This window comes from Molothrus aeneus, chromosome 2 (genome assembly GCF_037042795.1).
Source record: "Molothrus aeneus isolate 106 chromosome 2, BPBGC_Maene_1.0, whole genome shotgun sequence".
NCBI lineage: Eukaryota > Metazoa > Chordata > Aves > Passeriformes > Icteridae > Molothrus > Molothrus aeneus.
Window position 1 is genome coordinate 4,946,546 of NC_089647.1, and position 14,630 is coordinate 4,961,175.

General features: G+C 43.7%; 1 protein-coding gene across 1 annotated transcript in view; it reads left to right on the plus strand.

Moving 5' to 3' along the window:
- The window catches only part of PTGFRN (prostaglandin F2 receptor inhibitor), a 66,802-nt gene that overhangs the window by 45,756 nt on the left and 6,416 nt on the right, over positions 1 to 14,630 (plus strand). The window contains 2 exon segments of the mRNA XM_066567619.1: positions 2,241 to 2,660; positions 12,197 to 12,304. Coding sequence (XP_066423716.1) covers positions 2,241 to 2,660; positions 12,197 to 12,304 — 528 coding nt within the window.

Consider the following 14,630-nt stretch of genomic DNA (forward strand, 5'->3'; position numbering starts at 1 on the left):
AAAGAACATTTAAGTAAGGAGCGATTTTTGCCCAGAGCCTCCTCATATGGCCTAGAAAGCAACAATATGTGCCAGAAAAGTATAACTAGCTGTTTGTGCTTCTGCTTTTGGGACAAAATATAATTGCCTACTATGTTCCTAAAAGTATGTGAAAAGCTGATCTGTGCTGGGCTCCTAAATACTGCAGGCATATGAAGAAGGAAATATCTGAGTCTCACAGACACAGAATGAGGACAAAAAAATGGATTTGAAGTCTGGAATCTGGTATCTAATGAGTCTTTTCACAAGGGAGAGTAGAATGACTCTGATGCTATACAACTTCATTTGTGATTGTACCCTGAGTGCCTAAATGTGCAACTCTTGTATTGTCACTTGCTTAGTGGGTGGAAGTGTGAGGGGGGGTTTGGTGTGGAGTATCAAATAATTCTGTGCTCAGCTAGACCACTAGAAGCATCTCAGCCTTCACTGCTCCTGCTGTTTCTTTATATAGCTTTGTACTGTGATCTGCTTTATACAGTACTGATTTAAAGTTGTCATACCGGGCTTCTCATCTTGTGGGCTGTGTTTACTCATTGTGAAAACTGCTGCTTGAAGGCAAAACACTGCAAAATGTAATCTTGACAAGTATCTTGTTGCTCTTGTGGGGAGGACATAAATATTACTGCATTTAAGTTCAGTTTTGGGAAATATGTTTCAATCTCACCATTGCTTATTTCCCTGTTCCTGAGAAGTTTTGTCTTGCATAAAACGGTTCTGTGGAGTTCTTTAACAGGTCTACACTTGTTTTTTTTTTTTTTTTTTAATAAAGGAGGGAAGGGAGAATATGGTGCAGCAAAGTAAGTCCAGAGAGTTGGATTGGCTGTATTTTTGCAAGATTGTTACTTCTATGTATTCTGCCCCAGCACCCCCCCCCCCTTCCTTAAGAAGAACCACGACATACAGGGTGTCTTTTCATCACAATGCCAGGAAACTAGCAACTCCCTTTCCTTTTATCTGATTCTGATTTCAGTCACTCCTCATTTTCTCAGTTTCTCACTGTGAGCTTGTATTTTGTGTGTCTTGGAGCTGTGCTCTGACATGTATAATTTTCCCAAACCCTGTAATTAAGGGATTCTTGGGATTGAGGAGACAGTAGAGAATGGAAGGAAACTAAGCAGTAAGTGTTGCTGGAATTCTTGATGTCAAATAGGAAATGTCAAGACTTCTGGTAGGCTTGTATGCAAGTAAATGTATGAGAAGCAAGGGGAGGAAAGACTGACACGGAGGCAGAGGTGTGTGTAAATCTGTATGGGGGTGCCTGGGGTGGAGACGTCTGTTACACCAACTTTTGTCACGTGTTTTCAGCTGAATGTGTCTGGATTGCCGTTAGGAATGCCGTTAGGGTGGATTTTCAAGGGAAATAAAAGATGCTACGCTAAGTGCTGCCAGTTTAGCAAGTGGCAGCTTTTGTCATTAGTCATGAGTATTTCAGCAGTGCCCTTATTACCCCGTCACTGAGGGTGCTCTTCCAGCGCCAGTATGAAACTGGGACTGAATCTGTCACATGTTTTTTATGAAAAATCCTTTCCTTAGGATTTTTCCTCCTGAGAAGCTGAGAGGCCTCAGGAACAAAATGTAAACATTGATTATCTGCTGCTTTGGAATGCAACAGCTGGATCTTTGATTGGCCCATGTTGGTTGTTTCCAATTAATGGCCAGTCACAGCCCAGCTGGCTCGGACAGAGAGTCTGAGCCACAAGCCTTTGTTATCATTCTTTCTTATTCTATTCTTAGCTAGCCTTCTGATGAAATCCTTTCTTCTATTCTTTTAGTATAGTTTTAATGTAATATATATCATAAAATAATAAATCGAGCCTTCTGAAACATGGAGTCAGATCCTCATCTCTTCTCTCATCCTAAGACCCCTTTGAACACAGACACATGAATCTTGTCTAATATCTTTATTCTTGAATAAAGCAATCCTGGAGATCCTGTCTTGTGGCAAGCTGTGTATTCTATTTGTTCAGTATTTGGTGTTTGTTTGAATTTGTGCATCTTGACCCAAACTGTTGTGTACTTGTGTGTGTGTGCACTGTTGAGTAGCATTCTGGGCTGTCCATGTGTTTAGATAAATGTGCTGGAATTTGTTCCTCCAAAAAAGAAACTTTGCCTGTCTGTGACCTTGTAGGTTGAAGTGCTGCAGAAATACCCGAGCCTGTTTGTTAACCCTCTCTTGCCGCTTTATTTCCTTCCCTCTTCAGATTACACGCTCACAGTGGAGGCGGTGAAATTGAAGCCATTCTTTGTAGCAGGCCACACCTTTGAGATGACGTGCAAAGTGTCCTCCAAGAACATCAAGACTCCGCGCTACTCCGTCCTCATCACGGCCGAGAAGCCCCTGACGGACCAGTCGAGTCCCAACGGGACCACTCGCATCATCTCCTTGAACCAGGACTCGGTGGTGCGGCTGGAGGACTGGACGGACCAGACCCGCGTGGACGGGGTGGTCCTGGAGAAGGTGCAGGAGAACGAGTTCCGCTACAGGATGTACCAGACCCAGATCTCGGATGCCGGGCTGTACCGCTGCGTGGTGACCGCCTGGTCTCCGGGTGGCGGGGGCATGTGGCGTGAAGCGGTCAATGGCTTGTCCAACCCTATCCAGATAGACTTCCAGACATCAGGTTGGTACAGAACCTGGCAGCCGTGTGTCTAAGCCAGAGAGAGAGGGAATTCTGTGACGCCTTCCCACTGATTTCCCTGTGTCTCAGAAATATCTACTCTTTGGAACAAATGGTATGATAGCTGAGAGCTGTGCTTGTCTTCTTTGGTGGTACTTGTGTCCTTTGTGCTATTGATTGTTTACAGAAAGATGTTTAATGAATTGGCTGTAATCATAACCCCTGGGTTTTTCTCTACTAATGCAGCTTTTATGGTCCTGCAGGCTCAGAGCTTGTTCTCAGTATGGAGCAACTGCTGCTGCATTTGCCAGCTGTATCACTAGATTGTTAGTAGCGGCTGCTCTGGAAGAGCATTAATATAAACTGGATTTCTGTTCCAAAACAGACTCTATTAGCATAGCATTAAATTTCCTGAGCACACCTCACTGTTGATGTAATTGCAGAAAATGGCCAGGTCAGGGTAATATTTCAGCCATCTCAGTAAGTGTATCCTGCCACTGCAAAACCTTAGAGGTCCCTCGCGGCTGAGCTACAGAGCTCCACAAATTGGGAGGGATTTCAGTACCCAGAAGGACATCCTGTTCCTCAATTGCTTGCTGAAACCCTTACCTTCAGCTGTAACTAAGCCTGCCTGTTGAGACTTTTCTATAGAAACGTGCCTGTCCTGATAATATGTTGGAGGGAGGGAGAGATGGATGGCATTGATTTGGATCATCAGAGATGCATATTAACTCTGACTTCTGTCATGTTATATTGTTGGGAAGTGCAGTGGGAGCTGTTTTTATAACACTGGTGCACATATGAGTGAAGGGCTCCTCTCATGATTTGATAAACCAAGCTGGTGGGGTTTTGAGCTGATGGGGCTTTCATGCTCATATTCTGCTGGTAGTAACAGGCTGTAGCCTATTTAGGAGATGTGTATGTGTCTAGGCAAGAGCAGCCTGACTTCTCAGCTGCATCCACAGCTAAGGTAATTATTCTAGATGATGTGGTTCCTAAGATCTGAACTTGCTTATATGGCACACTGGGAAAAGGACAAGGACTGATCGTAGGAGGACAGCCTGGCAGTGAAGACATCACTTCGTAGGAAGCTTTGAGATGTAGATTTGATCTAAGCTGGCCAGACAGAGGACATTGACTCAGCTTCTTTCAGTCTGAGGTAATTTCTCAAGATGGTTTAGTGGGCTGCAGTTTTAGCCTTATTACTCTTCATATCTGGGTCACACACAGTGGGAGAGTAGTATTTGCCAAGGGAGTGATAAAAGAAACCAGCAAGAATGAAATCTGCACAAAACCCCACCCTGCCCCTCCAAGCTCCTATGCGGAGGCTTTCCTGCACAAAAGTGGTGGTTTGTGCCTCTCCCAATATTGCTGGTCTTGTGTCACTTTGAACTCCCATCCAGAGAGTTTGTTGGGATGCTTTGACACCCAGGGTTCAGAGGGAAACCTGCGAGCAATGCGAGGGAGGGAAGCGTGCGTGTTGTAGTCTTGACTTCTCTTTGCTGCCAGCCTCTCCTCCCAGCCCCTCCACCCAGATAGGATTTCTGGAGCATGGAGTGAAGAAAGGGAGGCAGCGTGTAGAAGTGCCCTGGGAATGTGTGAATTCCAGTAGCAGGGCTGGAGCAGGGGGAGGGATGGTCCTGAAGCCCTGTCAGCCTTTCATTCTTTACAAAAGAATGAAGAAAGAAATGAGATCCCAGGCACAATTTGCTGCAGTGCTATTTCCCAAAATAATCTTGGCATGTAGCAAAATCTGTTTTGAAATACCTGCAGTTTTCTTTAATTGGTGGATGAACTTTGTGTCCTTCAGTTGTTACTCAGATATCCCTGCTGGATATTCACCTCTGGGCACAAGGAGAACATGTGATGAGTACAGTTAGAATGGACTAACTGTGGAATTATTATTTGGGAAATCATCTGGAATTAAGTATACAAGACAGAAGATGTTTTGTGGGTGTGTTACTTTGGTTTTGTGTGCTGAAACCTCCTGTCTTTGATGCAGACTGAGTCAGGGAGCCAGGGGTAAATGGCAAAGCTGTGGAGCAGCTATGAAAGCACAGCTCAGATATCACACCCTTCTCTTGCATCCTGTGGCACAAGCAGCTGTCAAACTTGTTCTTCAGAAAAAATAAGTTGTGCCAGAATTTCCCTAATGGGCATGGTGAAAGGCAGAACTGCTGAGGGAGCTAGTTATTTGTTGGGAAAATTTCCTCAAAATTGGAGGGAAGATACTAACAGGAAAGGTGCAGGGAAGAAAGAGGGGCATGCAGCTTTCCAGGCAACTGGGAAAGCAAAACAAAACAAAACCTGGGGAGCACCAGTGTGCTAAATCCTGAGTTGTAGGGAGGGTGGGGTGTGGTATCTTATGAGTGTTTGTCCCTGATAGGAAAACTGTTAAGGAGTCAATTGCACTGGTTTCTCAAAGTGTAACAGAAAAACAACTTATCTATAACAGCTGGAGGGAATATATACATCAATGTAATTTTGAAAAATAGGATGTATTGCAGTCTCCTCCAAACTTTGAAATCTTGGGCTTGGGCAGCATTTTCAGCTTCCATCATGGCTGTTGGAGTGGGGAGGGGATCAATAAGGAAGCAGCATTTTCAGCAAAAGGAAGCCCTTAAAGGGTTTTACGTGAAGCTTTTAGTCCTAGAGGGAATTCCTTTCTCAGTTGTTTTTATTGATTCCCCTTTGATGGGGGATGGTGAGGCTTGCTGGGACTGGAAATCCTTCTCTCTCATTTGACTCACTCCCAGATCTCTCCGAGCTGAGTGATGTTTCAAAGAGGAGTTTTTAAGCGTGCATACACATTGTGCCATGTGATCTCTCTGAGGGGCAGAGGCCTGTGAGCTTTTCATATGTGAGCTGGGGACTGCACATGTGAAACTTCAGTGTTTCCTGACACAATAGGCTTGAAATGTGGCAGTGCTCTGAAATGTTGTTCCATGAACATCTGTGGAAAATGTCTTGCTCAGATTCTTTCCATTCAGGGCAGAACTTGCTGGCTGCAGACAGAGATCTCCTCTCTCCTTTCTCCACTTGCTGTTGCAGAGGGGCATATTTATTCAATTTGGTAATGATCTGAAATGTTAATGTAAAGGCATTTGTTTGAAACACCCTGAACTAAAAAAAAAGGAAATGTGGATTTTGTCCACTGGGCCATATGAACTAGAGGTAAGGGGGGGGAGTGTGGTGGTGAGGAGGAGTCTACTAGCCCATTAGTTTTCAAATATTCAATCAATGGCAGATTGTTCTCTGCTGGATATATTTTAAGACCAGAGAGGATCTTGTGAATCTTCTGGTATGACCTCATGGATAACATGGATCACTAGACCAGTTTCATAAAACGAATGCCTTCTGTATGTCCAGCTGCTGTAAGCAAAATAAGCTTATCTGGTGGGCAGGGAAAGCTGTCCCATGTGAAGAATTTAATATTCCTCAGTGCTTTTTGTTTGTCTTCCCAGTGTAGGACAGAGAGGTTCTGCCATGTCTTTTTTAAAAGGTTGCCCAGTGATGTGAGGAACAAGAGCAGCTGCCAGTGCCTGTCTTGAAATGTTCTCTTAATTTCATTGCACATTTTCTACTCCAGTGCGTCCTCTCTCCTCCTGAGCTATTTGTTGATGCACGTGTACAGATCCTTCCTTTCAGCCTGGAACACACCAGTCTTCTGTCCCTTGTGTTCTTCTCAAGCCAGTGTATGAAGACAGCTTCATAAACTCTGTTTTGGCATCTGTCCTTTAATCTTCAAACCCTTTCACCATGAAACCCAGGTTGGTGTTTAGAATGTGTTTGCCCACTACACACTCTCAAGGATTTCCACACAAGTGACTTATTTTCCTTTCCCTTGAAGGAAGCAGGGAGAAGGAAGCTTTTAATCTCATGTTGAGAAGTGTGTTATGTGAGAGATCCATTTGGAGCTTGGCTGTGCTCTGAGCTGTCTCTGCTCTGTGCCATTCAGCAGAGGGTAGAAAGTTCTGGAGAGGCAAAAATAAAAGAGAACTTGTAAGGGAAATATCTCAATGAAATCTTCAACTCTGGATTACATCTGCATGTGAGCTCATTGCACAGCAATGTATTATCGTTCACTTTGGAAGAAGCTGAGATAACCAAGAGCTGCTGAAATATGAGCTGAGTATTGATGTTGAGCTTGCAATTAAAATGAAATGATGCCCTGCAATGACCCCGAGAGATACTCAATTTCAAGAAGGGCGAATAGAAAGATTCTTAGAGGAAAGAAAGCTTGATCACGGAAATGAATGAAAAGCAGCGCAGCAGAAACTCTTTGGCAAGAAAGGCTGGTATTTTCCAGCCACTCTTAATGGGCAGGAACGTGCTTTGTCATTGTGTGCCTTTGTGCCTGTGTGCATTAATTTGTAGCTGGAAGTAGAAACCACAGACTTAACTACTGAGGGCTTCTTCCAGTAACAGCCATTATGAGGCTTGGGGCAAAGCTTGTTAGGGAACGGCTTCACGAAGAAACTGGGAAAGGGCAGGGGTCTGGAAAAGTGAAGGTGAAGAAACTTATTATCTGGAGAAAAGCAGGTCATGGAATTCTCAGTTGAAGAGTGAAGGATTTGGTGCCAGGGCAGAGATGAGTAATATTTTGGATGACGCAGAGCTCGTGGGTTGCATCAGTTGTTTTCCCCGTTGTGGTCTGTGGTGCTGTCTGATTAGAAGCAGGGTAACTGTGTGCTGGAATTCCAGTCCCTGGTCAGTAATGGCCTGGGCATGGGCTTCTTGAGGGGAACAGCCTGCCCCAGGTCTCTGTTGTCATCAGATTACTTGACCTTTCTCTTCTCTACTTGGCTGGGAAATGAAGGTAGCTCGTGTCTGGGGGGAGACTGTACCTTGTTTCTGCAGAGAAGTACAGGGTAAAATGATAATCAAAGAAGACAAAACATCACCTAGGACCCTAGATAATTAGGGCCTCTTCTGTTGCAGACTGGATTTTAACTGGCTCTTGGCTATTCTCTTTCATTTTCCCATTTTTCTTGTAGATTTAAAGTGTTCAGATTACTGAGCAGGGAAGGAAAGCAGGGAGAAAGTGGGGTGACATCAGGTAAAGAGGGCTCAGAATTTGTCTCAGTCCTTAAGTTGAGTAAATTACCTTGATCAACTTGAACTCCTCGTTTCCACCCTGCAGCCCCTTCAGTGTGAATCTGATTGAGCACAAAATATTAAACAAGTCTTGGTTCAGCTTACAAACACTTTTTCCTTTCATTTTTATGTGTAGAAGAATTAGCATAGCACTTTTTAGCTGAAAACTGTATCAATATAGTGTCTGGCTCCTGGATTTACCTTCCTGGTGACATGAAATCAACAGTTTGAGCATTGAGATCTATTATAAAAGGGAGCATTCAGAGAAAAGTACACTGAAGAAATCCTGATTCTGGAACCTGGTTTCTAAAGCACTTCTGGGTTTTTACTAGTAAACTTCTGACCTCAATTTCTTCACTTTCTGTTTAAAGTCTGTCAATTTCTAAACTTTCTGTTTAAAGTTGTGTAGTGTTTTTCAAGTGTTCAGGAGTCAAGAAATGCTCTGAAAACTCTTACCATCCTGACTGCAGATGCTTTTTAATATAAAATTGTTATTACTTTATAAAGAAGAAAACTTCTTTTAGGTGTTTTATCTAAGCTTACATAAGGCCTTATTTATAGTGAGGAGCAGATATTTTGGCTTATTTTAAATCAAAGTTCTCAGCAGAACATGGCAATTTATGATGCTTACCTCTTAGAATTGGGAATGCTGGTTTGTTTTGTAAATCTGTGCTCTTTAGCTTCCAAATTATCTGAAGGAATGACACTTATCTTCAAATCTGAAGTTATTAAAATCCAGTTATTTCTCAGCTTTCAAGCTCACGAACAGCTTTTCAGCATTTAACTTTGCTTTGTTCTTGATGAGTTTTACAGGTCATGCTTGATCTGTCAGCCCTGCAATTGAAACTAAACTCTGGTTTGTTTATTCTCCCAAGTGACCAGTAGGTGCCAATTACAGTATTTCAAACTGTTAAATGCAGGTGGCAAAGATGGCCAAAGCCACATCATCTGTTATCTGCAGAGTTCTGTTTTTCTTGGCGTTAATGTAGCATGAACTCATATCTCACTGAAGGAGAGAGTTGCTGTCACCTCCCCAACCCTCCCAGTGACACTGCAAGTGCTTGAGCGTGACGGAGCTGAGACCCTGAGCCAGTGTCAGCAGTGTCTGCTGGGAGCTGCCTGTTTTACCAATGCCTGTATCTGTAACCTTGGCACTGAGATGTTTGGCCTCTTTTTCGGGTGGTTTTTTGGGTTTTCTTTTTTTTTTTTTTTTGGTGTGTTTTGTTTTGGTTTTTTTTTTGTTTTGTTTGTTTGTTTTATCTTTGAGGGCAAAAACTTGAGAAAAGTGTACTTGAGTTTTGTGTTCTGAGCCTTGCTTGGCATGGTCCAGACCCAGAGCTTCTTGAACACTGGGTTGGGGGAATGGGGCACTCAGTGCCCCATTTTTTTAAGGGAGGCAATAAATCTCTGAAGGTGATTTATTCTGTCCTTTCATGCCTGAGGGCAGCCTGGAGCCCAGGGCATGGGTTATGTGGGCAGAAGACCTGAGATACAACTAAAGAATATATAATCCTAGGAAGTTGCAGCCACACAGTTTTCAAGACTGAACCGAGGAACTTTCACTGCAATTAATCTTGCTTAGGTTTTAATAAATAATTAAATGTTGTTTTCCCTCTTCAGCTGAAGAGGGAAGAACACAACCCCCAACACACCTCTTGGCTATTGATATCCAGTTCTAGCACAGGACAGTGATTTCTCCCTGGAGGTAGAAAAGGTAATTTGCAAGAGATGTTACCTGCTAGGGAAATACCTGAAGGGAAAGAACTGTTTGTGCCTTACCAAGGGAAAGCACAATCCTGAAATGCCAATGCATTGGAGCCTTCATGCCTGGGAAGCTTTGGCTCTCCCAGCGGAGAAGTGCTTGGTGACCCAAACTGAGGAGTGTTTTGGGAGTGCTGCATTTCCATGATCCACAGCCTTTCCTGGCTGAGTGACCAGCCAAGCTCAGCTTTTACCCTTGTGGCATCCAGTGGCCAGGAATGCTCTGACTCTGCTCCACATCAGTGGTTTGTTGGTTTGCCAGGGTTTGAAGGCAGTGTTCAATGCAGGAGCTACCTGGACTTTCAGCCTAGAAATAAGGCCTGAAAAGTCCCATGTGCCCTCTTGTTTAACCTGCTGGGGCAGGGGTAAGGTGGCCCATCCTTAGCCTGACAGAGTTGGAACCATGCAGTTCATCTGTCTTGCTCAGTTCCTCCCAGCATCCAGCCTGTCTGCTGGAGCAGGGCATGTGCTGCATTCCTGATGTGATGTCACCTCACCTGCTGCAGGATAGACTGAGGATAGACTCTGAGCTATGGACAGTACCAGGATTATTATGGTGCTGTTCTGCCTTTGATCAGTGCAGCAGAGGGACTGTGCTGGGAATGCAGGGACATTCCTAGCAGATTTTGACAGTCTCTTTATTTCTTTTCTCTGACAGTTCACACACAGCTTGAGATTTTTCTGCTTTTAGTTGGCTGGAGTGACGTGATCCATGCTGCCTTTAATCCCCTAGGACCTGGAACTTCTGTCTGCCCAACTCTGAACAAGAGGATGGAAATGTCTTGATTTATCAAATAATCAAATAGGCTGCAAGGGGAATATAGTTTGGTGTGCGTGTGTGAATGTCAGGAAACAAATTGAATTCACACAAAACCAGTTGAGACAGATGCTGAGGAAGCATTCAGAGTAATCTCTGTTCATCTCCTAGGAAAAGGATCCCATCATGCTGAGCCTAAGTTAGGGCTGCAGCCTGCTTGTGCAGTCACTACCTGAGCAGCTGATCTCAGTATTCTGGGTCTCTTGTTTCCTTAAATGTGTTCTAGCATAAACATGTAGGAGTCTTGGTTGGTAATCCATGTATAACCTCTATTGCATCTGTACCACCCTTTTATCCTAGTTTGGGGGGGTAATTTGCAGTGTTAATTTTAAGAAAGATCTTCTAGTTTCAAAATGGGTGTCAAACTCTCAGATTGTATGTCTGCATACTACCCTTGTGTACAAAAGTGCAGCTGCTTCTGGGGCAGAGGAGAGGGCTGGTGGAAACTGGGGGAGAGGGGATTTTGAAAGCTGGAGAAGTAATTATTGCACTGTAGTTGGAATTAATTTCTTAGTGTGCTGTGTGTTTTCTGTTGACCAAAACAAGCCAGGCCCTTGTAGTCTAGAAAAGTTGCACCAAAAATTATAGCTCTAGCTTCATGATACATCCAAGTTTCTTTCCAGAACCTCAGTTTGGGAATCATGTTGTCTGTGCCATGTGGTGAGCTATCAGTGTAGAAACATGTTGAGAGGGCAAGGCACAAGTGGTTGTTTTGGATGATTTCCTGAAGTGTTCTTCATTAAAAGCATTGTTTGCCACTGATCTTCAGTGGATTTGAAATTTAGGGTTCTTGTACTAAAAGAGTAGCAGCTAAGAGTGGAGGAGAGGAAATAAACAGCTTTTTCTTTCCTCCCAAGCCACCCTCTCTGCTTGTTGTTGCTGCTGCTGTGCCAGAAGTAGGTGAGCCAGGTAATCATGGCAGTCTAGGGAGTGTCAAAAGGGTTACTTCTTAAACTGAGTCCCAAGTTTCTTCTTTGCTTCCCTGGCTCTGTCCCCCAAAGTCATCCTGGGGGTCACTGTTGGGATCAGCTTTCCTTCTGTTCACTCCTTGGTTAGTAAGAGAAGTCACAGAGGTATTTTGTTACATTCTTCAGTTTCTGCCCTGTGAAATAGAGAGCATTAACAGTGCTGGCATATCTGAGGAGTTGTGATTTTGTTACTTTTGCACTAGAAGATGCAGCTGTTGTCAAAATTTGGAGAAGTTTTGGGGATTTTAACCTATGTATGTCAGAAGTCTTTTAAAACATCACAGTGTTGCAATGGTATCTGAGTATTTCAAAACAGCCTAATGGTTTTCATTGATATCGTCACCACTTTGCAGCTGAAGGAGTTACTGTACCCTTGGGCTTTGAGACATCTTCAGAAGAAGCTATCTGTGGCAGAGCCTGAAGGAAAACCCACAGAAAAGTATTATCAGATGCACTTCTTGTATTGTCTGTTCCAGTGTAGAACCATTGGTATTGTTAAGATACTGTTTTGCTTTAACTTGAATTCTTATTGACAGCCTCAACAAAAAGATCCATTCTGGATTAGCCTGAAGATCTGAACTCCCATGCTCTTAAAGGAGTCACTAGTGGAAGACCAGCTGCTTTTGTGCTGGAGAGCAGAAGGCAGATTTGGGCAGCAGCCTCTGTGTTGGGTGAAAGGTCTGATGGTTTAGGTATTTTGTCTTAGTACAGAATTAAATGGCTAAAAATGAAAAAGTATTTTACAACAAACTTTAATGGCTGCTTGTCCCTACTTCAGAGCTCTGTCTCCACAAACTAGGGGAGGATACTTCAAAAATGTGCAAGAAAGGTGTTGGACAGTGAAGTAAAGCTTGTCATGAATAATTGCATGAATACTTGTGGTTACTCTTTTCTAGGTCCTGTGTTCAATGTCTCGGTGCACTCTGACAGCCCAACGATTTACCAGGGTGAGGTGGCAGATTTGCTGTGCATCGTCACAATGGAAGGAATGCCACTCGAGACAGGTATTTCAGCAAAATTATTTCACCCGTAACTCATTTGCCTTCAGAAGTGACAGCCCTATGTCCTTGGAGTGAGGCTGGAGAGCTGAGAACCAACAGTTCTGTAGAACTAGATAAAAGCAGGACAGTATGCTTGCTTTTACACAGCTCAATTTAAAGCAAGTGTTTTTTTCCCCTCCTGAGGGGAGAGGGAAAAAATGTTCTTAACCATCAAATCCCCCTCTGCTGTCCCCACCAACTGACCCCATTGCAGGTAATCTCAACCTACAACCATCAGATGGGCCATGAAAACTATTCCTATTCCCTTTAAATGGAAAGGAGTTCCATTGGCTAAACCATTTAGAAGAAAATGGTCATCTGTAAAGAAATCTTAGACTCCTGGCCAGTCAGCTTCTCACTTCAGAGTGAATTTAAGGCTTAAGGTAAATCTAAAAATCATAATAATTGACTGCTGCAGCCTAAATGCCAAAATGAATGTTCATTGCCTTCAGAGTTGAGCATCCTTTTTTTATGTGGAAGAAAGAAATACAGTACCTAGTTCCTGTGGGAAGAGTAGCAGACACAAAAGCAAATTTTTATGGAGAGCTGAAAAGTTCAGAGAATTGCTCAAAACCTAGCTGCTTGCCAAGCATTGTCTGAGCTGCTTTTCATCAAAATGCTGTGAGAGTAGCTCTCTTTCTTATACCCAGAATTTGGGTTTGGAGTCAGTTGAGTCATTATGTATATGGATATAAGCATCTCTTTAAAATAAAACTACTAATATATATGTAAATATAAATATATGTGAATATATCTAAATATAAAGTTATCATGATTTATGCCAAACTTAAAAGCCTACACATAAACCACTACAAAAGAGGTGCTGTGCAGAAAATATTACTTATGATGTAGTGGCTGATGAGATGAGGTACCAGGCTTAGTAAAGGCCCATCACTTTGAAATTACAAGATGTCTGTTCTACATTAAATCTGAGCGTGGCAGGGAAGCAATTTGCCAGATTACAGTCGTGTGCTGCCTGTGAAAAAATGATAGAAGTCTGTAGATTGTATTATTGAAATGCTTGGTAGGGAAGAAAAGCTGAGTAAACTTTATTGCTGTCAAAAGACTCACAGCCTGGGATATTGGGCACAGCAAGCAGCAGCGTGTGCCTGTGCATCTACCTCAGCCTGTCCTGTGGCTTCTGCTCAGCAGGAAGCCTCTTGCACGTTGAGGTGTGCTCAAGCTCTTAGAGGTATTGTTGTGAGGCAGTACTCAGAGCAGCTGCCTTCCTTTCCAAAGCAATAATTGCTGACAGGGAGCAGCTGCTGCTTCTGCTGGTGCTCGACAGCCTAAATGAGCTCAGCGTAGCCTTGTGAAAGAGGCCTCAGCATCCCTGACTCACTAAAAACTTGAAAACTGGAACACAACAAGTTCCACCTGAATATGAGGAGGAGCTTCTTTACTGTGAGGGTGACCACACACTGGAACAGGGTGCCCAGAGATGTTGTGGAGGCTCCTTCTCTGGAGAGATTCAAAAGCCCTCAGGACAGAATCCCGTGTCATGTGCTCCAGGATAACTCCTGAGCAGGGAGGTTGGACCAGATGACCTCCAGTGGTCCCTTCCAGCCTCAGCCATGCTGTGAAAAGAGGCCACTTAGTAGCAGTGGGGCTCTCCTGTCAGAGCTTCACAGTTGGGTTTGGGATGGTTTTATGTGTTTTTGGTACCTTGAGATTGGGAGGAACACGGACAGTATAAGGATAATCAAAAAGGTTGAAGGAAAAAGGTGTTGCCTTTTAGGGAGCTGCTCGTAGCAGCACAGTTAAGTTTTAACTTGGCAACTTCACAAGGGTTTGTGGGTGTCTGTTGAATTGATAGATGATCCCTGGAGCTGGAGATGATGCTGTTTCCAGCAGTCATGGGCAACCAGAGCAGAGTCTTAAATGTCAGCACTGTAATCTGTTCCATAGCTGGGTAATGTCATCTTGGACATGGCAGACCTCTGTGGTGGTTTTTTATCTTGTTTCTTTCATGTCAGTGGTTTGTTTGGTTTCTTTCTTTTTCAATCTGTAATGGGGCAGATGAGGCCCAGACGAGTAAACCTAGAGTGGAGTAAAATGTGGCATTGTGGCAGGCTTTGAGGGGACTTTTCAGTCCATGCTCTGAGCCTCCAGTTGCAGGATGAGCAGGATTTGGGGCCTAACCAGTCATGCTGTGTGATGAAACACGGTCCTTGCTGGTCCTCTGGATGAGACTGGCAGAAGAACTGTAGGGAACAGCTGGAATTAATGCAGGGTGTGCAGACTTTCCTCATCCATCTCCCTTCCTGGCCTTGGGAGCTGGAGGGGGCTA